At 43.9% G+C, this 23,487-nt stretch overlaps 1 protein-coding gene across 8 annotated transcripts in view; it reads right to left on the bottom strand.

Annotated features, from left to right (window-relative positions):
- The window catches only part of LOC139222606 (nuclear factor 1 B-type-like), a 63,935-nt gene that overhangs the window by 9,958 nt on the left and 30,490 nt on the right, over window positions 1-23,487 (bottom strand). For 3 of the 8 annotated variants that reach the window (XM_070854421.1, XM_070854419.1, XM_070854426.1), the window contains exons 3-10: window positions 13,984-14,040; window positions 12,131-12,199; window positions 8,884-9,004; window positions 8,109-8,230; window positions 4,884-5,018; window positions 4,501-4,685; window positions 2,075-2,213; window positions 1,225-1,307 (exon numbers count right to left, since the gene is read on the bottom strand). In XM_070854421.1, the coding sequence (XP_070710522.1) occupies window positions 1,225-1,307; window positions 2,075-2,213; window positions 4,501-4,685; window positions 4,884-5,018; window positions 8,109-8,230; window positions 8,884-9,004; window positions 12,131-12,199; window positions 13,984-14,040 (911 nt within the window). The remainder of the gene's footprint in view (window positions 1-1,224; window positions 1,308-2,074; window positions 2,214-4,500; window positions 4,686-4,883; window positions 5,019-8,108; window positions 8,231-8,883; window positions 9,005-12,130; window positions 12,200-13,983; window positions 14,041-23,487) is intronic. The other 5 variants (XM_070854422.1, XM_070854420.1, XM_070854427.1 and 2 more) reach the window with 3 other exon arrangements.

Genomic DNA, 23,487 nt, shown 5'->3' with positions numbered 1-23,487 from the left:
TTTTACTAAACATAAAAAAAACGAGCTGAGGAGAAACCCAGCGATCATTATGTAGCCGCGTGCAGATGCATTCAATTAGTTGTGGTTGGAAAAGCCTTGGCCTGAGACCAGCGCTTTCAATAAGATGGGGTGGGGGAGAGCACTCTCTCCCGTCCGACAACACCGCAACACTCCTAACCTCACAAGCACACACAAACACACTCACACACACAGACACACACGGGGTTGCCACATCTGTCCTAGGACCACTGCTGGGGCAACCGCGTGACGCCAAACGCTAAATATTCAGCTTGTGTGCTTTAAATGAGGGAGTGTACTGATTGCATGTGGTGTGTGTGTGTGTGTGTGCCTGTGTGGGTCTAAAGTAATGTGAAGGAAATAGAGTTGAAAACATTACACTCTCAAAGACACCCACATGTCCCATCCATCTTCTGACTAGTGGCCACACAATGGCAGTGGATTTCCTGACACTTTCATTTCTTTCTTTCAAGTGACCTGAGGAAAGGCCTTTTTCTATTCAACCTTGTAAGATTTTAACTCAAACGCACACACACTCAAAGTGATTATCTTACATGTTCATCATTACTAAAAATTCAAGAGAAAATGTAGTAGCGCAGTTTTTTTGTGGTACACATTTGAGATATATATTTTTATCTGCATGGATAACATGAGGTTAATTTTACATTGTTTATCAAGTGTATTTAAAATTTTTGTTTTATAAAATGGATATAATCTACTCAAATTCAACTAATGGACATACTGAGGACATACTGAGGCTGTAAAATTGTGTCATTTAAGGGTCTTTCAGGGGCCCTTAAAAAACTGTTAATATGTAAATAACACTAAAATTTCGGCTTAAACATCGCAATAAAAAGAGAACCGCATCATAGTATTTAAAGCAAAAAAGATCTGATTATCACTATGACCTGCTATCTTCAGAAACATTAGGCCTCAATCTTTTTTTTAGATCTGACAAGTTATATGCTGATCATTTTTTATGCACAGTGAATGCTATGCTTGACCTCACCTATGAGCGCTCTGATCTGATCTAGAAGCGCTCTGATCTAATGAGACGGTTTAATGCGTCCTACAGATCAAATTCAGAGTGCGACAGGCTTTTGCAGAGGACAGGGATTTCACATCTGATGTGCAGGGGAGATGGGGGACAGAAAATGAAAGGATAAGAGGAGCAGGTGAGCTGAGTGCTGGAGGGGGAGATCTCACCTGTTGCTGGTGGAGGAAGGCGGGATCTCTTGGGCTCAGGCCTACAAAACGGTTAGCTGTAGGGGTGCCAGGAGCTGAGTAGCCTGGGTAACATGCCATCATAAAAACACAAATACATGTTTGCATTACAATTAACATTTCAGAAATTCATATGTAGGTGTTGCTCTTATCAACAGTGGGTCACAGCCAATCATTTGTCAACATTACTAACAACAGATAGTAAAAAGTGCATATGGAATCCCACAAGGTTCAATTATGGGCCCATTCCCATTCTTCAGCCATTTAGACATTTTATCAACAAGCATGGGATCATTTTCCTCAAATACTATTTTGGTATTGTTGTAAAGTCTTATAATTCGAAAGTATTTTCATAGGTGTTTTACAGATGTATTTTATAAAGTAGACATTTTATTTTGGAATATTTTTTTACACCAGGTAAAAAAACTCATGATTTCCAGACACCTCGTTACAATGACAAAGATGTGTACTTAAGGGAGTCAGTACGCCATGACATCATTGATTGGTGTGGTTATAGACCATTCTTGTGACCACAAACAGCTATTTCCATTAGTAATGGACACATATGTTTTAAGTTAGATGCATTAAGTTACTCTTTAAACGTTATTCTCCTTATTACCATTTCACGTTTACTGCTCTTACAATATTCCTGCAAAGACTGAGCTGTCATGTAAAATACACTCAAACACACAAAGCAAACAAAAAATGTAAAAAACTAAATATCAGGTTTTTAGCATCAACTGTTAAAAGATGTAGAGCTGCAGGGTACTTTGTGTTTTATTTTGCAGTAGGTGATAGGTAGTGGTAATCAGTTTGGATGGTGCAAACTCACCTTCTGTGGATGTGGTGATAGGCTTGGTATCAGGCATTGAGAGCGACACAGGTCGCACAGCGCCGTGGTGTGGGGAGGGAGCCAGAACTGGGGTGAAGTGGCCTGGGACCTTTCCTACCACCTGACCACTGCTGTTAGGCTGCAGGTAGGATACAGACAGCGAAAAAAAAAAAAAATTCAGGACTGATATTTTATTTCAATGAATGATTAATTTTGTCCAGACTTGGGGGATGTTAGTGCCAAACATGTGCAGAGTGGTTTACTCCATCTCTGGAGTTTATCAGGTTTTGTTTTGGTTTGTTGGGTAAAATGAGGACAATATCCAAACGCAGGTGTGTAGGAATTGTCCTAAAATGTACGGTTCAAATTTGGAAAATATTAATATCTGCCTGTAGCTTATGTTTGAAAAAAAATCTGAATTAAGGCAAAAAGCACAATCATTCATGCTTTGATAAAGGTGCTCCAAGAACAAGAACTTTATTTCTTTTGTCTGGCATAAAACTTCTCCTGCTATGTGAGGACAGGCAAACTGTGTCCAATGACTGTTTACAAGCTCTTGTTCACTTGTAAATGAGCACTTGGGCAGATCTCAATAAATTGACACAAGCATATAACAAACCACACTTTTCCAAAATGGCTCGCACTAATCAAGCCGAATGTCCTGTCCCCATTTCTGGGGGAGTTAACTCATCTTAACGGCCCTCACAGACCTAAAATCAACAACAAAAGCTGACTGGACCGCTCACCCTTACACTTAATGCTCTGTGTGAACAAAAGATTTTAGTACTTTCAGTTGCTTGTCACAGTTATTACTAAAACTCTGGGGGGCAGGAGCAACAATAGATCCACAGTCACTGACGATGGATTTCCTACATGATTTTAAACAATGATTTTAATGGTGCTCATAAATGGAATTTAAGAGGACTCGGGCGTAAAAAGACAGAGAGAGCTGCGGAGTGACCTGTTACAATGGTGTGAATGGGCGAGTATAGAGAGCGCGGCAGAGAGACTATATATACAGAGAAAGAAATAAAGGAAGCTAGTGGGAGCTACTCTTTCAGACTGCTGGAGACTGTCTGGGGCGTTCATTTCGGGGCCGCCCCGAGTTCAAAACTCAAACAGGCCTTTTTGGAAAAGAATTGTGTCCACAGGGTTCCCTCCCATGTGAATAGAATGTTTAATTAGAGTGTAATATAATCTGCGTTAAAGCAAGCATAAAAACATTCTGGCACTCGTCCATGGGATTATAAGCGCTGTGTTATTTGCAAACCCCCCCTTCATCCTCCCCCAACCAGTCTTCTAGTGCTCTCTCTTTCCTTCTGGACCCCACCTCACTGGCCCTACAGCACCCCCCCCCCTCCCTTCTCCAGCACCCCAGCAGAGGGCCAGTTAATTCTGCACAAGAGCCAGGCCCCGGCAACGGCAAATATTTACAACCTTTATCATTCCCCGCGGTTTTTCTCTGGAGTAAAAGTCTCCCCCCACCTCCCCCCAACGCCCCAACCCGCTCCCTGCTCTGGAGATGGAGCCGTCTACGAGGCCTTTGTTTACAGTGAGAACAGCGGGGATATAAAACTCACATAAATATCACACTGCTCTCTCATCTATAGAGACGCCTGCTCTTGCTCTCTCTAACACACTGGCTGCAGTGTGTACAGAATGTATAAAAGCCCTAAGCTATTTGATTTACTACAATGTCTTGATACAGTTTTGTATGTCACGTGTGACTGCAATTGCAATAGTTTGGTTGACTTTTTTATGGAGACATTGGGTTGTTTTTTTAGAACAACTACAAATATAAGGCTGGGAATGTACTATAACCCTTGCCATTAACATTATATCAAACAGTAAATACAGTGGTATAAATATCGTGGAAAAGAAGTGGTCTGCAAAGTTCAGTCTGGGGTTGCCTGTAAAAAGAAAAGTGGTTTCATTTATCTTTGATTTAATTCCCTGTAAATTATTCTAATTAATTAACTCTTTTTACGATGGCTATTATAATTATAGGTTTGTCTCTGACCAATATTATGTCCCCAATTATAATGCCCAGTAATAAATGAGGAGACAGGTCTCCATTTAGGGGTTCCCAGGACAAAATGAGGAAAAGCAGTTTTATAAATGTGTCATTCTAACCCTCGCCATAAATAAAGAGAATGACCTGGAGCAGGTTTTACATAAAAGAAAAAACAAGCAAAACAGGATAATGTTTCATTTCTTGTAAATAAACCAATGAGGCAGTAATTAAATAATGACAAATGCATGCTATAATTTATCTTATCTCTAATCTCTTGAGGTCAGATGAGAGTAGAGCTGAACAAGATAACAAAGGACTACTCCAGGCCCTGAAGGTCTTCCTAAACCAGCCTCTGACTTCTGGCCTGCTAACTGACTTCTTCAGAGCCGGGAAGAAAAAAAAAAAAACTGACCTGGCTGCTCTGTGGGCTGGACGGGTCGTATGACGGCACGTAGCTCTTGAGGGGATCAGCAGGGTTGAGGTGGGGCGGGTAGCGGATGGTGGTGTGCGAGAAGTAGGGCGAGGGCGCCGGGGGCAAGATTGCCGAGGCCGAGAACTGCAGGGGTGAGTGTGGAGGGGGGCTCCTCGTCGATATAACTGCAAGAGAGACAGATAGAGGAGTTGAGAGGACGACAGATTGAGTGTTTTGTGAGACGTGAGTTAAGATAAAGCAATCATCATTGATCTGGGAGGGTAAATTAAGAATTGACATAGATTTTTTGACTATGAGGAAGAAGTCGATTACAGCTCCAGATTTAGCAGGAGTGCCATTGGTTAAAGTCGCCGGTAACTCACCACTGTGTCCTACACCTGTTAGGCCTGGGTGATGAGGCTGAGGGAAAGTGCTGAGTCGTGGTGAAGAGTCCTGCGGGGAGGTGGGGCTGAACAGTGGCTTCTCTGGCTTCTTCATGGTAGGAGAGGACATGTCTGCTAGTGGGAAAAACACACGAGCACACAAACACACATCAAGGTCAGAAAATTTGTACATGTGCTTGCTGATTATCCAAAAACATGGAGAGATGTGGGAGTGAGGATTTTGTGTTGTGTTAAACCTGAAAAATGAAATAAAAATAGAATGACCAAATAAACACAACACAATCACAAAATGAACTTTTTTTGCATAACTTTAGGTGGGTTGCTGAAAATTAATCAAAACATGTTCCTACAGCTTCCACTAATGCTTCCATTTCTCATGAATGAAAGAAGTTAAGCGCCAAAAATGAATTATGGTTGAAATTAAGCAGAATTTGATCTGGATTAATATTACCAAGACTACCATGTCTTTGGCAAATGCAGTAGACTATGGAAAATGTATTTTGCAAAGTACAGACATTGCAAAGGGTCAAAATCACTTATAATCTCAGGAGTCATTGCAAAACACTGGACGTCCTGGAGAAATAAATCCTGTGAAAATTCGGCTTTTGTCATGTCTGAGCAGACAATTAAATCCAGTGAACTGATGCACAGTTGTGAAACAGCCGGTCGCTCAAATAGGATTTAAGAATTTCAAGACCCTCACGTAATCTTAAATAGAATATTACACTGTAACATCTGCTCGCCGCGGCCTTACATGGTGTCTGACAAGATACTGTAATTCCCCATGAATAATCCCAAGGCTCAGCAGAACACATGAAATTTGTTTAGGAAATTTGTGTAGTTCTGTAAACTTAAAGTGGGACTCTTACAAGTTGCTCATTATTGCTGCTCTACACTTTCACGAGCGACGTTCTGCTGTCATGGCTGTGCAGTTTTCAATTTTCCATGGTAAGACTCAGTGTGTGAGGGGAGCGTGATAGCGACTAGATGCGAGAGGCGATGGCCTATGTCTGCGTGTGCTTCCTCTATGAACATTCATCAAGTGCTTTTCTGGTCTGTCACAGATTCTTGGGGTGTATAACTTTCAAACCATCCATGTCTTTCATCCAGAAAAGCTATATAAACCCTGTTGTTGTGGCATTTCCATAGTACTCATCGACCTTCCCTTTCTTTCCCTCCAACAACAGGGAAGGATCCACCCGAGTGACGGGAAGAATCACTCATCTCCTGAGAGAGCGAGTGACAAAGGTGGCTGGAATTCAGGGGGATTTCCCAGTCTGAGGCTGCAAGAGGATACAGGCTTAAGTGCTTTAATTTTTGTGTCAGATGGAGAAATACCTTCAAAAGATTGATATCACTGCTTAATGTTTCCATGTAAAACTAGGAAATTTCTGCGGTGAAGGTATTCAGCTTTCACTCTCTTCTGCTAATTAAATCCATCAGAGAATCAGCTGGACTGCCTCGGGAAATCAAACCGGACAATTAATTACCAGAAATTAAACACTTAGTTTAAATAAAACATGGTTTTCTTTGCATTTAGACCACACTCACTGTCTTTTGGTATCTGATATATTTTGCAATAAATGTTTGAATGTGTACCCTCACATAAAAACGTAGCACCTTCCTAGAGAAAAAAATACAAGAGAGAAACAATCTTCCTCTACAGGATGAGGTTTTGTCGAATGACAACCATGTGCGAGAAATGACCGCTTGGCACTTGTGAGGCCTCATATGGGTTTAACATCACCCCACTTCTCATTTATTCTCTCCTGACAGAATAATGGCTGTCTTTGGAGAGTTTCCTACCCACCGCTTTCCCTTTCTCTTCGCCCAAAGTGTCTAAGTTTACGCAGAGCAATACTCTCAGGCCTTGTGCGAAGGGACAGGCTAAAATTTCATGTACCCACATTGGGTTGTGGTTGAATCCCACCAGTGCTGTGTCTCTTGTGTATCATCTGGTGTTTTCCTCTCTCAGCATTCCCACTTATATTGAAATAAAAAAAAGAGGAATGGATATAGAAACAAAAGAGGGGAGGTGTACAAAGTTAAAACAAAGGGTAAAACCACATTATGCCTTGCTGAGGAAAAGGTGGGAAATTTTATTCCCAATCATTTTGTCTGTCACAGTGTAACCAAACCTTCCCTACATCCTCTGTTGGTAAAATCCAGAGGCAGTGCGGGCAGCAGAGTGTGGAAAGCAGTCAGTAGAGAGTGAGAATGATCCGGAAACATGGGACAGTGAGGCCTTAATTAAAAGGGTGACGGGCTCTGCACCAGGAGACGACGTAATGAGACGTGCAAGCTGTCCCGCGAGGGTCTCGCTTTCTCTCGTGCAAGCAGGACGCTTGTTTTTCTGATACGCACGTCTCTACCTTTTGCTTTTATCCAGATCCATAAGCCATACGTATGAGCTCATTAGGTGAGCTTTATTTCTTAATTCCCTTCTAACTAGCCCTGTACTTTAAAGTTGGCACATGGCCATCAAAACTCTATGGATGATTAATTTTTCTCAAGTTCAGCCAAGATGTATAGACTATTTCCAGATGAAGGAAAATCTGCCAGTTTGCCCTTTGGGTGTGATAGCTCGAGACAAGGTTTAGGAACAGAAAAAGTCATTCACAGAGTGTTACTTCTATCTGTATATACAGGCAATGATACACTCAGCGTCACTCAGAACTTGTACTTGTATTAAAGTAAAACTCAAGATGTGAATTTCAGTTGCAACGTTTTGTTCTCATAATGGATAATCCGCATTGTGGAATCAACCGCTTCCGTTGTGTAAGCAACAGGTGTGACAGAATGCAGATTTACATTCACAACAACAGTTCACACGCCTGGGGCTATCTCTGTCATGGTATGTATTTTAAGAGGGGTGAATAGGTTCATGTACAGGCAAGCCAGATGCAGTTCATCCGCAATGAAACGGGCGGTCACATTGATGTACAGTAGCGTACGATAAGGCTGAGAGTTAAAGAGAGCTCAGCTGTTGTTGAAAAACAATGTGAGGTGTTCACTTTGATCAAATATATTTGCATGGCATGAGGACGAGATAAGTAACACTTCATTAAATTCAGTCACAGGGCTGTTCCTCACTCTGAATGTTTGTATAGCTGTGTGAATGAAAAGTGCTACTGACAAAGTGCATCCATGCCTGACAAGCCCCCCCACAAAGTAAAAGTGGTCAAATAGAAAGAGGAAAATCACCTCCGTCTCTGTCGTGCCAGTTTGCCCGACTGCTGGCTGGTGAGCTGGGTGACGAGTAGAAGTCAGGTCCTGTCGGGCTGGTGTCCATGTTCTCCTCCATGTTGACGGTTTTGGGCCTTTTGCTGTGGAACATGGTGAAGATTGTGGTTAAGCATAGCCAGTCATTTTTGGTATAATGGCTTTCAAGATTGCAAGATGGGGTTTGGAGTGGATCTGGGATAGTTGGAGTAAATGTATTTTGAACAGATTAACTTGCATTTTGTGAAGGTTTAGTGAAAGGAATAGTTTGACATTTTGGAAAATACTTATTAATAAATAATAGCAAGGGGGAACAGCTAGCTTGGCTCTGTCTGAAGGTAAAAAATCCACTATTTTTTCACTTTTTGTACTGACTAAACAGACTACATATATAGCTTAAGGTTAGCTGTTTCCCTCTTATTACCAGCCTTTATGCTAAGCTATGCTAACTGTCTGCTGATTGCAGCTGCATATCAAGGGACAGACATGAGAACTGTATCTATCTTCTCATTTACTCTCATTTAACTTGGAAAGGAAGCGAATAATCTTATTTTTCAAAATGTCAAACAAGATCCCATGCAAAATGTTCAAGTCCATTGAAATAAATACAGGTCATGCACTGTCCTTGACTGAACCTCGCTGAGATATTTCTGTGTTAATACTAATATCATAAAACAATTCAATGTCACAACCACAATGTTATAAGAGAAGGACTTTGTCCAAAAGCCTTGTTTTGCTTGCTGTGACTTCCACTGACCTGCCGGGAGGGGAGGACAGGGAACGATGCAGCCCCACGCTGGAGTTCAGGTCGTGATAGTAGGGTTGGCTGGGCATGTCGGCCATGGAGAAGTTTACCGCTGCACCGTGGGTGATGGGCACTGTGGAGGACACGGAGAAAATGAAGAGAGATGGTTAAGCTGTAACTGCAAAGGAGTTCAATGTCAACAGTGCTGTCAGACTGAGTACTGTGTCTTTCCGTATCCTTGCATCTAGAGACGCACAATTAATTGCACAATAGCTTGACTGACTGATATTGACGCTTTGTGTTTAGAGGCCCTGTGTATCAAATTAAGTGCTCCCCATTCACAGGTTAACTGTCTGACCATCATAGGCATTTCTGCTGAGCACTCTGATTAACAAGTCACTGCTTCCCAAAGTGGTTGTGGCTGCAGGTAAGAACATTTTCATTAGCAAGTTTACTGCAGCTGCATATCTGTTTATATGTGTATATGTTTTATCTCTATTATTATGATTATTATCATTCTTCTTCTTATCATTATTACTATTGTTAGTATTATTATTATTACTATTATTATTTTCTTGAAAAAAGACAATAAGTATTTTATTTCTAAATGTATATGTTTTCCAGCACAAAGAAACGGTAATTTGTTGCTAAAAGAAATCATTTGTAAATCTCATCTCTGAGTACAGTCCCGTATAATAGTCAGCAGTCTCCTCACATAGTGATTTACAGTGGAAAAGGTGTCGTTTTTCTCACTGCGGTCAAGGTGAGGGATATTGTTTCAAGGGAGGCCGGCCCAGTGTTTACAGAACAAAAGGAGTTCACCACCCATCCTCTCTCTCTCCTCTGTCTCTCAATGTCTCTCTCTCTCTCTCCAGTGTGTGGCCCGCGAGGCAGCCTGCAGCTCGAGCGGCTGGTTGGTTTGGAGTCGATGAGAGGATGGAGTGTGTGGCGCCGTCTGTTGTGGTCTGAGGTTCACCACTGGCACGATCCCTCCGCCAGCCACCACCCTGGCAGCCCAATGTAGCCCTGGCAAAGGCCCCTACCCGCTGCTACCCACACCGAGCTGTCTGTGGAGGAATGCATCCGGCCCGACGACGCTGAATACAAGACCATTGTTTTGGGTTTTTTTTTCATTCATGGCTGAGGATACCCCCAACCATCTCTCTCTGTGCTGGTTTCTCTCTTTTGCTCTTTCTCTCGTCTTGGCTCGGCACAATATTTGTGGTGCCTCTTGGCTGCCCTGCCAGTCATCTCATTTAATAATCTGGGCTTTGACTTTTAAGATAAAAAGCAGTCAATGTAACAATGATGCTGCAAATCATTGCCACCCAGTGTTTTTTCCAACAGATTACCTCATCTTACTGTATAAGGGGATATGAGAAAATGTAGTCTTTGCAAAGTTTCCTTTGCCCGTGCATGCCCACGCTTTCTGTTGACAAAATATTTTCACACTTGCAGCCGAGGCTCCTGTTGCATTAATGAGTGTCCTCGTCGAAATGCTGGATTGCAAGTCAGCCTTGAACTCCGTAGCTCCCTTTGATGGACTTCAAAGAATGTCTCAACAGCCTGGAGAGTTGGGAGAGAAGCGCGATGACGGACGGGCGGCTGCTTAGATATCTTCCCAGGGAGTGACTGGCTGAGTGAGTGACAATTCCTGTGTGTCCGTCGACCTTTTTAAAATTCCAGCTTGACTTCAGTCGGCTTTAGTGAAACCAGGATCGGTCACATGAGAGCAAACGCGCTGGTGCAGTGGCCATCTGGTCAGGGGGCAAATTAAACACTAAACAAAAACACAGCCTTTTAAAGGATATTCAGTCTCTGAGCATCCAAATGAGTAGCTTCTGCCATTCAGAGCATGATGCATGAGACTGTTAAGACAACCTGGGCCACGCTCCTACACCAGGAACACTTTGATAGAGCAGGTAAACAGACACCAAGGTCAGCTTTAAAAAGTAGTTGCCGTTTTTAAAACCAGTCACATTTTAGTGGCCAAAAGAGGGTGAGTTTCACAATATTGTTTTTGACACCTTTGAGGATTTCAAATATAAAAACAAATAAATGTGTGTACAGGAATTATAATCAATTCATTTTAATGTGTAAGTGTATGCCACAAAGGGAATTCGTGGACAGATCTACATTTCAGCTCAACAAATCCTAATTATTTTGTTAACTAATCGTATGTATAAAATAATACGAATTGGTGAAAATTCCTCACAATTGAGATGCTGGAACTGAAATTTTTGTTACTTAAGCAAATAAGAAATTATCAATATAGTTGCCAGTTCATTTTCTGCAGATTGACTTTACCCTTAATCGACTAATCTTTTTGGCTCTAGATCTAGCAGTATTACACTGAGTTTACTTATTTTAGTGGCATTACTTTCTGGGTCTTGACTTAGTTTAGACCCCCTCTAAGGCTAGTTTAGACTGACATTGACTTGAGCTGCACCAAAGTGTTCCTGACTGCAGCACTGAACAGGAATTACACACCACTCTGAGTCTGAGCATAGGACCACAGTTGACTGGTGCTTAGTGCAACACACGCCGACAGCGCAGCACAGGTATGTTTCTTTTAAACACAGGTTGTTGGGGTGACTGGAGGCTTTGTGCACCGCAGGTACGCTGCAGAGCTACAGCCTCAGCTCAGAGGCTCGCAGTGCCCTCAGCTATCAGATACAAGAGGACTCCTGGAAGAACAACTGTCAACGGCTTTTGCGCAGGGCAGACATGTCTATACAGATGCACACAGGCTCATACAGACGGCAGTGCAGTCAAATGTGCTCTTATTGCAAAGCAGACTGGCCAAACCGGATTTACCACACTGCGGTTGTATGGTGAATATTCAGAGGTTGTGGAATCACTACATAAAGGACTTTTTGTGGCAGTTGAAAGTAAATGCACAAAGAATCAGTTGTTTCTGTTTATGCAAAAAACACGTAAATACATCTATGTGCATTCGAGCAAAACATGACCTTAAGCCGCTGTATACGGGTGTTTTCAGTCACATTATGTACAGTGATTGACTGACTTCTCCCTGACTCTGATATTAACTTTGCTGCACCTGTTAGGGAAGTGAAATTTACACCTTTAACATTCTTGTAAGTGTAAGGACTTTAGTGTGCACATGTGATTCCAAGCATAGCTCTGCCCCGCTTCAGGTCTAATCACTGATAAGTGAGAGAATAACTGCAAACACCTGCGTGGGTGTGCAGGGCGGTTGCAGATACAGCAGATTTGAATACGACTGCTATGTACTTACTTCTGGACACTCGCACCAGTTCTGTAACACTGAAGACTCCTGATTTGATGAAGCTGTCTTCCAAGTACACTGCAAGCACAGGAAGAGAAAAGCATGTTATCATTATTACTTCATCAATATTTTTTTCTGCTTTTATATTTATATTTTTTTCTGTTTTATCATCTAGAAAAAGAACACACGGTCAAATAAAAAAAGCAAGAGGACTAGTATGAGCGTCAATTAATCACAGACAAATATACAGGTGCAGATTATTACATTGCATTTTTTCAAAGTTTTTTTTCCTCTAAAGTCGAACGATTTAAGCCATCTGTTTTCATTCTATTTCCATGAGATTTTTATTGTGGATTGCTGAGAAACTGGGTGTAAAATGGAAAAAAAACGGCAGTCACTGTGTTAGTTCTGCTGTTCAAGTGTTGAAACTAACAGCAGTGAACCTTGTTGTGCAGCGCAGTAAAGAGTGACAGGACAGGTGTGAGAGGAGGGAGGGACACGCAGACTCAAACTGCTCCTGCTGTGTGGACGCCGAAAGAAAGAGCCCGCGTTGAAATGCTGCCGCTGCCCATTTCATCAAATACGCAAGCAAAACTTAATAACTGTCAATGTTAACACCGTTACACTAAGATACAGTATTGTGCTAGGAAATATCCACCTTTACGAGTCTTTAATTTACTGCTTTATTGATGTTAAAGATTATTATGAAAATGTGAGATTGCTTTGCTCTTTCAAATGTAAATAAACAGCTTTAGGGCATGGAATCATGAAACCACTTGGGAAGCAAAATCAGGTTGTTTCAACACAGCCAGATTTTTTTTTTCTCCTGTTTTTTTTAGAATGAGCAAAAGATACTTATAATGCGCAATATGTTTTTTGCAGTGTTGAAGCATTTGCTGTGTTCTGTATGACCTGCCCAGGATTCAGCAACACTAATCAGAGGCTGTCAGTCAAGTAAAACAGCCAGACAAGTTATTGACACCCAAATGACTCTGGCTCGGCTTTGATGCAATGCCAAGGGCACTCGAGCTGTGCCAGACAGATAGGCGGGCGGCTCGATTGGCACCTACAAAGCCTAATGCCTCCAGTGAGCCAACGGCTTTTGCGGGGAACTGTGCCACTGCCGAGGGCCTCCAAGGCCTGAGTCATTGGCTCACTAGCATGTTTTCCTTGGCACCTGCATCGGCAGAACCTGCTCTTGAGGTAGAAAACTAATTATACTTCTCAAACTATTTTCATTCCAACATTGTGACGACACAGTACAGGTCAGTCCAGGGGAACAACAGCGCTGTCAGACAATATTCTCTACAGCTCGGCTTTGCTGGCTCACCTTGACACATTCAGCTACCAGCCAAAAGCACAATCTGCTGTAACATTTCCACTCCAGATCTTTAGTGTCTCTGTCTCTCTCTTTTTTTTTACATTGTATTTGATGTTGCCGCTGGCATCATGACGATTCAAATTTAATGATCCAATCAAATTTTAGTCCTCCTCAGTATATGCAAAGTTAAAAACAACAGCCTCAGCCAGTGGGTGTAAACAGACGTCGAAAGATTTGTTTTATTATATTTTATACGTTTTTATTTGTATTTACAGCATTCATGTCAAATAGGTTTCTCTGGTGTGTGCTATACTGTACTGTTCCCATTGAATCACATGGGACAAAGGACATTACGTTGCTTCTTTTTTTACAGTAAAGACTTTGCCATTTTGCCTCCAAGTCACTGAGTTCACAGCAGATCTACACTATTTGAACTAGGTAAATTCTGGTGTACATAGGCCTCTGTACAGTTGGCAAGCTGCAGACGAACAATAGAGCGATGACAGGAGGGAGGAGGGAGGACGACTGGTACTGTACATACCTGGAACAGGGTTCTTGCCTGGCTCATTGTTACTGGGACTTCCTGACTGCTGTGAGTCTGCAAACACACAGAGAGACGGGGAGGGCTTAGTATAGTACAAGGACAACAACATACCATCTCAGTGAAACATTTTTTTCTCTTCGGCAGTGATTATTTCCCGCAAAGATAACCTGGTGGCTGCGTGGAAACATTGTATCCTGTAAATTCGGTCTTCTACAAACTCACTGAGGTCACTGTTAAACTTAAAATGAAGAAATAACGTCCGTCAAGACACTCGATAAGAAAAAGGGCTTTTCAGGACTCAGGACTTCCTGGGTGCCTAAATGTTTTTTCCTTATCTACTGGTCAAGGGGAGCGCTGTGCATTAAACAAGACAAGTTTTGTTTGAACAGCATTATCATTAATGGCAGGGCAAACTGAAGAAAAAAGATCAGTGTCTGACACAGGATAGCCTAAAAGTTTTTTACCAGCAGAACTCTGGGTAATTTTTCAAAGGGGCTGGGGGAGTGTTGGGGGGGGTGCAGAATGTGTTCGGTCCTGCTGTGCGAGGTACGAGCACAGAACAAAACGTGGACAGAAGACAGGAGGGGCGGGCAAATACAAGGAAACATGTGTGGAATTCTTTCCACCAGCCACGGTGCACAGGCTTCGGTATGAGATGGCCTGGACTGACGTCTTTTATCTCAAAGCCTTGCTGGGAGGGGAACCTATCATTCCTCAGCAGTTCCTGCTCTTGTTGATCACTGACAGGCACAGGTGCCTTTTTCCTTTTAAATAATGCAACAGAAAAAGTTGTGAAACATCGAAATTAATTCTCTGAATCATTATCCACACAGTAAAGAGAAACCTAGCAGGGCCTTGGAATCCTACGTGGAACAGCAAATCAGTGCCAAACAGTGATCGGCAGCGTCTGAGTGGACCCCCATAATGATTCAAAGTGGCCCAAGTCCACACATGCCCTGATACTGTGAGGGCCTGATGAAAACCAGGAGGGAGATAATCATCTACGCCTTTAACACGAGAGAGCCGAGACAAGAAGCTAGAGACAGTGAACTCAGATACCCTCGCCTTGCAACAACACCCCTTTTCCTGCCGCAGCTCTCATGAGCTGTGTTACAGAGGCAACGGAGAGAAGGAAAGAGAGGGGGGCGGGAGAGAAAGAAGAAAAAAAGTTGAAAGATTTATCCCTCTCTTGTTCTTTTGCTGTGTCTCTCTCCCTCTCTCTCTTGTTCCCCCTCTCCTAAATTTGACTATTAAACAGCACTGCAAAAACAGAATGTTCTTGGCCGAAGCTCAACAATGACAAAGTAGGGAGGGAACAGGACCATACGTTAAGAGGAAAAAAAAATCCCCTTATTCTAGTATGCTTAGCCCTAAAAAATGTATGAGCGACGTACAAGTTATGTTCTTACAACACAGTATATTTCTGTTCTGGTTCCTAAAAACGTAAAAACACAAGCTTGACTTATGTTTTCTCATCGCTAGTCCCATAGGTTTTCAGGGATCTCTGTTAAATCTCTTATGTGCACATGCAGAACAGTTTGAAGACGTTACTCTTTAAAGCAGCTCGGGCTGCAACTAATGATTATTTTCACTGTTGATTGTTTCCTTCTGTCTCTGTCTAAAAAACTGCGTAAATGAATGAAATATGCCAATAATAATTTCTCTAACACTAACTCAAGGTGACATTGTCGAACTGCTTGTTTTGTCTGATCAACAATCCAAAACCCGAAACCTATTACATTTACAGTAATAAAAAAAGAGAGAAAAAAATCTTCAGCATTTGTCAAATAAACGAATAATTAATCACCAAAATTGTTGTAGATTACATTTGTGTTCATCATTTTAACACTATTATCCATATAAATTTGCAAGTCTCGCACTTGTGAACAACGTTTTCAAGTCACTGTCTGACCTCAGCAAAATGCAAAGTTTCCTCTGCCTTGCACCAGTATGCAGCGAGTCCCTTAAGTTTCCCCCAACACACACACATACACACACATATTCACATACACACAGTGTCTACAGCAGCTTTTGTGGGTGAGCTGAGGTTTGTGTGGATTTGGCACAGCACATGTCCATAAAGTGATTGCTGGGAGCTCAGTGGCCTTGTCTTCCTGTCTTCTCCCTCCCCCGCCCCCCATGCCACTTTCAGAGTCATCCATCAGTCTAGTTACGACTGCCAACTCTACGCTCACACCCCGAGAGCTCCCGAGAGTGAAAGAAACAGGCATGGGGAGAGAAACGAGCACCAGAGGGTACAGAGGAGGTAAACGCTGAAAAGGTGGCGAGTGGAGAAAAGCAGAAAGGAGGCGGAGGTGGAAAAGGTGGGAGAGGTGCGACGGTTCGTGTGGATCGGATCAGAGTTCTGTGTTTTTGTTTTTTCTTTCCTTTCTTCAAGGCCTGAACAGGCAACCATGACAAAAAGAGCAGATGGTGGTGGCAATTAGAGATCCCAGGCAGCATCTTCCAGCATGAGGCCCCACTGTAGCACCAGGAGAGACCACCTGGATGACTCAAGGTGGGATGCAAGCATATGGCGCATCTGCCAGGCCTGCACTGGAGCTGGAAACACCTCCCCTGTTGCATTACATTTTACCTTTGACCCAAGAAGGGCAGCTTCATGCTCCTTTGCCTTCTTTCAGGGTGATTATATTGTTTAGAACAATGCTTTCACATTTGTCGGACCACAAGTGTCGTGATTATATCTTCAAACACTTTATTTTAAATCTAATCATTTTTGTCACTCAACAGGTTTTTAAATGAAGGCCCAAGTTTAAATTGCATACTGGTTAAAAAAAGATAAAAGGTCTAATTTCACTGCAGATTAATTGGCCGTGAATTTTTAAAAAAGGACAGCTCAGAAAGTGGCTGAAATGAAGTAAAGAAGTGGGGTATTATGAGCCTGAGGTCTGGTACAGTATCTGTATCTAAAAGGTGTCCAGTGCAGAAGCCCTGCCAATCCGATAGTCTTCAAATAAACAGTAGTGTAACCTGTAAATAAACAGTTGCGGTCGGGGAGGCTGGGCTTTGCCCTGGGAGCTTGGCAGGACTCGATCAGAGGCCCAGACACCACACACACGCCCTCCAACACACACACACACACACATACACATAAACACGTATGTACACACACGGCCCTTTTCCAGAAACAACATTTCTTGGCACCCTCCGTCCTGGCCACTTGTTTAAATAAACAAACCGGTTCACGAAGGAAGTGAAAAAACAGTACCACGTATGAATCAGATTATCTGCTGTTACTCAGCAAAAAAAAAAAAAAGCAAGGAAAAGAGTAGAGGAGGGGGCTTGTGGGTATTTTGGATGTGTCCATGAGTTCTTACACCTTCTTGTCCGGTGGGATACTTATCATACCACTGTAACGATTAGGGCAATTAGGGGTAATGGCAACAGAAATCTGGCTCGGCAAGAAAGTTTCTCAGTGCTTGTGAGGTTTCTCCACGCCCAAGTGTGTTACTCGCCTGGATTTTATAATCACGAAAACACTCGCACACACTTTCCCTAACCCGCCCTCTCATTTTTTGGCATGATACCCATTCTGTTCCCACTAAATCATGGAGCACACATGCGCACACACACAGTGTGGAGTAAATTAGCCACATAGTTTGGGAAAGTTTCTTGTTTTTTTGACAGTGGCGGTGCACGTTCCTAGCCCGCAAACACTTGCAGACACGTACAGATAGCCTCCACAAAAAACAGTGCGCACGCGCGACACGCACACCCTGCAGATGCATACCGCTGTCGACATTTCAGGAGGAGAAGCCTGTCTGGCAGCCATTTTATGCCGAGCGGGGTTCTGTGCACATGTATAGCACTCTGGCTGCCAGAGGCATGGGTCCCGAGCCAAGACGCATTTCAGCAGCCTGGGGAGGCGAGGGAGGGGAGTGGGAGTGTGGAGGAGAGGTGGAGTGGGGTGGACTCCCGGAGAAGTAGGGAAACAGAGAGAGGGAGAGGGGCAGAAAATATCTACCTAATTACGGAGCAGCTCCGATGCGTAATGTTTCGACAATACAGCTGCTCCTGAGTAAATATTTGATGTGGCCGAGCAGACTTTCTGCTCAGTGTCCTCCTGCTTTTCTTTCCTGTTCCACTGCAGGAGACTCCAGTTTGTCCTTCCTTGGAAATGCACGGTCGAAATATGTACGTGCGTGTCATTGTGTGTGTAGCATGGGGTCATGCAAGTCTTGACAGTATGCATAAATGACAGTACATGTGCCGGTGTGGAATGTGAGTGTGTATGTGTGCGTACTTTGTCCTGTGTCCTCCTCTGCTCCTGGTTTCTATCATTCACAGATATGACCTCACACCACTCGGGCTGGTTTCCAACAGCCGGCAGAACCTGCTCTCCTCTCCAAATCTCTTTCTTTCTTCTCCTCGCTATCTGTCTATCGCTGTCCCTGCGCCTGCAACAGTATCCGTCCTCTATTGTATCTTTTCATACCTGCCTGCGTGTATATCTGCTATTCAGTGTGTATCTGTGACGATATTGTCTTATCCGGAGATAAGTGCACAATATATAATTTTTTGAAATCTCTTGATTTTTTTCCTCCTATCTTCTTCTTTTAAACACTTATCTTTCTTTCTTTTAATGTCTCCATCTGTGTTGGCACTCTCCCCCTTTGCCGCCTTTTTTTTAATGCCTCCCCTCTCTCTCTCTGTTTCTATCTCTTTGTCTCTCTATCTCTCTCTTCTCTCCCTCCCTCACGCTTTGTTGTCTAAACAAAGTGGCCTTTATCAGGATGAGCCGCAACCCAAACAAGCTAAACAAAAGATATGGGCGAGGAAATCTGCCCGCAGAAGAGGGAGGATCTTATCGTGCCAGCCATTGTGTGCCAGCCTGCCAACTGGCGATGCCCCCCGCCGCCGACCCCTCCCCGCACACACACACCAAATTATGGCATCTCTGCCCCCCCACCCGGGCTCAAGCATGGCGTTCTGCAAAGGGCTGGCACCTGACCTGGCCGAAAAGAAAGTGATATTGACTCCGAGGGTGAAGGGAAGACAAACGCGGCAGCCAAATGGCCCGCCATCTTTGGGTGGCACTGTCAAGGAAAACAGGCTTTAATTAAGCTGAACAACTTCCTGGTTTAACCACTTTATCTGTATTTGGTAGGCCTTGGTGTTGAACCTCAACACTTTTGAGCACTAAGTATTGAAAACTGCATCTCTCACAACCCGTTCCATTCATTATTGTTGGATTTATTATCAGTGATACCTCTGCACATACAGAAATGGAGAGTATTGTATTCCCTTTGACAAACTATGACTATGTTCCCCCGATGGTGCCTTTACACTGTGTGACACTGTAATGATTATCTCATAATTGGAACAAGGCAAGTATTTCTTATTGGCTTAGAGGAGCACCTGGTAATCCGGATAGATACCCTATCAAATGACTGCCACTGACGGGGAATGCAGGTACAGTAGGATGAGTTACACACACACACACACACACACACACATAGACACACACACACTCAGACAAAGGAGAGAGAAAGGCAGGGAGAAAGTGAGAGGGGCAAAGTTGAAACGTCTGTGAGAACAATGACATTTTGCCTTCTTTTCTCCAAGCCAGACACCACAGACTTGTTCAATAGAGCAGGAGGGGACACACACACACACACACACACATATACACACACAGTAGGACTGTCAGGGTTTTGAGACTTATGGAATCAAGTGGGATCCTAGCCCAGACAAGAACAATGAGAAGCCATACAGTGTGTCTGTATATACGTGTGTGTGTGTGTGCGTGTGTGCGCAGTTGACTGCGTGTGACCCAGCTCACTTGTATCTCGGTGCGTGCGCATCTCTCGATGTGAGCACGCACATGACTGCTGCCACCTCAGTGTGTATATGCACGGATCATCAGTGCGTGTTTGTTTCTAATCGGTGCATACTAATGCCGGTGAAGAGCGGGCCCTCTTTCTCTCTGCCGAGTCTCTGTGCCTTCTCCTCAGTAAACTCTCACGGCAGTGAAAAGAGGAGAGCATTTTAACCGAGCCGGGAGGACAACAGGCTCCTCATTGAGGTCACCAAACAGTGTGGACGGGGAGGGAGCGCATTCAGTGGCGAGTGGGCCTTGAACAAGGGACTGAATGGCCTGACGGATCATTAGCCACACCGGCCCGGGAGAGGAGAAGGAAGAACCTGGCAAGCACAAAGGGATACACAGCCACAAAACCAAGGATGCAGATGAGGGTTAACCCATCTAAATTCAACTTCCCCACCTTTTAATTTGTGAAATAAAGTTTACCCACCTCTACACAGATGCATATACTGTGCACACAAACATAAAGCAATAACGCTCAAAAGCAGCTCCAAACGTGTACCCTGTGTTGCCGTGTTACATGTGGACACACACATTTAGCTCACACACGCTGACATACATGCGTGCACAAACAGGGGCACAGACCCAGCATCCCGCGGCGAACTGATCTGTGCTGTACATGTGCGATGCAGTTAGCGGGCGAGCTGCAGACAAACTACACAACACAACACGACACAGTGGCTCATCTGTCCCATGAAAAATGAGCAGACTGGTCTCCAGTCAGCACACTGCGCCCCACTTAAGGTTTCCACCGCCTCCCACTCTCTCTCTCTGTTTGTCCTTTTCTCACAATGTGGCCTTTCGTTTCTTTTTTTTTATTACATTCCCTTTTTTCTGTTCCGTTTTCTGTATCCTTTCTTTTCCTGTCACTTTCCTCTCAGCTAGCGGCCCAAACTTTTTATCTCCTTCGCGGCGCCTGGCACCATCCATTGCACTGAAGTATTGCAGCTATATCCTTAAATGATTATCAAAATGATCTATGTCGAAACAATTAGCCAATTGATCAATTAGCGGACAGGAAATCAATCCCTACCAATTTTGATCACCTTATTTATCATAAAAGTCATATACTATGCAAAAATGTTTAATGTTTGCTGGTTTTAGCAACTCAAATGTGAGGATTTGCAACTTTTCTCATTTTTTTATCATTTATAACTTTAGGCATCTGAAGGCTTCCCTTTGGGGTCTATGAAATTGTTTTGGCATTTGACTGATTTTATAGACTAAACTAATTGATTAATTGAAAATGGTCAACAGATTCACTGATAATGAAAATTATTCTTAGATGTAACCCTAAAATTGTTTACACTTTAGAACAACCACATGGATTAGCTGATTTTCTGAAAGTTTAATCAGCGTCAAGTCTAGCCTGTGAGAAAAAAGAACTCGGCATCTGCGTTGAAACAATGGGCCCATCAATGGCCAACCTCGGCATCTTTTTGGTATGCACCAAACAATTAGCTTCGCTGCGGCGTAATTGACTGGCAGGACCGGGTGGCATTTACATTCGCCCGCTGTTGCCACCCTGCCATTCGATGGGCTGGGGTGAAAAAGAATAGGTCCATACGAGGGTGGAAGGTTGGCCACATCTCTGTGGTTCGAAGACACTGCTTTTTTTTCACGGTGGCAAACTTCCAAGCAGGAGCGTTTTTTTTTTTAATGCATGACTGTGGAGGAAGGAGCGAGGGGAGGGTGGAGTGAGGACGAGACTATAGATTTAATTATGCATGCGTGTTTTCCCATTCATTGTAGTGGTGGGAAGGGGAGAGGGAGAGGGTAAGGGGTGTGTGGTGGGAGGGTTGGGGGGAGACAGACCAATGACATTCCGTCGTTGTAGTCCTCCTCCTACACACAAGCACACAAACACACACACAACAAGCAGTCTGGGAGCGAGCCGCTATAGGCTAATGAGGTGACACTCACCGTCTGGAGACTAGCCAAAACAGTCCATTAACTCCTAGCCAGTAGTTAAGAGGAGAAGAAGGAGAAAGGTGGTGGTGGGGAGGGTGGAGAGGAGAAAAGAGGAGGCGGATGAGGGAGGGGGGGGCACAAGCGGGTGAGGTGGGCGGCTAGCCGATGGGTTGGAGGGCGGAGCATATAAGGGGGAGAAAAAAAAGAAGAGAGTCTGAAGTCTTTCAGGATGTGAGGGTGGGGGGTATTTCTGCAGTTTTGTAGTTGTGAATGAATCAGCAGGGTGGCTAGTCGAGGGGGGGTGGGGGGCTGTGCACGAGCGTTCACCGTCGGCGATTATGCTCTGTGGAGGCAGCTCTTGAGGAAAAGTAAGACTGTGTGTGTGATGGAGCAGAGGTGGTGGGGTGGGCGGTGGATGCCGCGAGAGAGAGAGGACAAGGGAGATAGATCCAAAACCCCCCAGTCAGGCAGACAGACCTTTGACAGAGGAGCTCTGTGATTCGCCTCTTTCATCTTCAGAACCCCCCTATCCAGTCGGATAATTATGAGACAAATGCACTGGACCCCTGCTGCTTGAGTGGCAATGGGCATGGGAGGCCAGCAACACAGAGAGAGGGTTCAAACCTGCACGTCTCGACTGGTCTGGAGGGAGGGGGGACAGAGGGAATGAGAGATGGTGGGGGTGTTTAGGGGTCTGGGAAATTCCCCACTCTCCCAAGAGAGACAAGTTGGCCCACAGATCATAGTTCAGGGACAGCCTGGTTGTGATACTAGCGAGGCTTAACTGGTTTTAGCCGCCAACTTCCTTTCAACTTCTACATATACACACATATTGAGCTAAAAAATGCAGCATTGTTTGGTTTTCAGAAGTACCTTTCTGAGAAACATCTGAAATAATCTCCCAGATTTCTGACTTGCAGCTGGGGCAGTTTGCGACTGAAGCAGCTCACAACATGCTGTTTTATTAATGTATTTGATGGCGCTCTGGTCTGCACTGATAAGGGAGCACAGTTAGGACCTGAAATGGTACCTACATCTTTATCTCACACCAACCATACTTATACCCTGACAGCCTTAAGCCCTAAAGCAAAAATGCTTGCAAAATTCAATTGTATTTGACGACAAATTCCAACGAAAATCAATTTTGCAAACTTGGAATCTAAAAGTGACTTATGTGAAAATAATTTTGAAAAAACTAAGTAAGAAAAAGAACAAGCATAACAATAAGCAAAAGAACAAGCTCTTGTTTTGTAATGTCAATAGCCTCAGTTTTGATTTCTACAGGTGAAAAGAAGTTAAATTGCTCTTTTTTGCTTCAGAGGCCAAGTCACTTAATTTTGACTCAGGCCTGTGTAATGTTGTGTGTCTGTGAGGCCTCTGCCAGTGATGTGTCAGTGATTGTCAGCGCTTACGACGGCGTCAGGCCTCAGCCAAGAGGAGTTCCCACTGGCGAGAGCAGCAGGCCGAGCCAGGGCGACTGGGTGCTCCCTCACAGGGCAGATGGCTCTCCTCCAGCTGGGCGGGAGGCCACCGAGGATCCCTGCCACCCATTGCCACTGTTTGCGCTCTCTGAGCTCTGCCAAGCAAGCAGCGGTAAAATGCACACAAACACACACGAGTGCACACACACCTTGAACTGGGGACGTGGAAGGAATTATCCGATCATAGAATGCCACCACATCTAAGACCAGATCTTGGCCCAAAACAGACAAAGAAAACAAAGCGTGCACTCATTCAGACGATTT

Source organism: Pempheris klunzingeri, chromosome 23 (assembly GCF_042242105.1).
Source record: "Pempheris klunzingeri isolate RE-2024b chromosome 23, fPemKlu1.hap1, whole genome shotgun sequence".
In the NCBI taxonomy this organism is placed as follows: domain Eukaryota; kingdom Metazoa; phylum Chordata; class Actinopteri; order Acropomatiformes; family Pempheridae; genus Pempheris; species Pempheris klunzingeri.
Note: the sequence above shows the minus strand (reverse complement) of the source record. Positions and strands in the feature narration are given on the sequence as shown.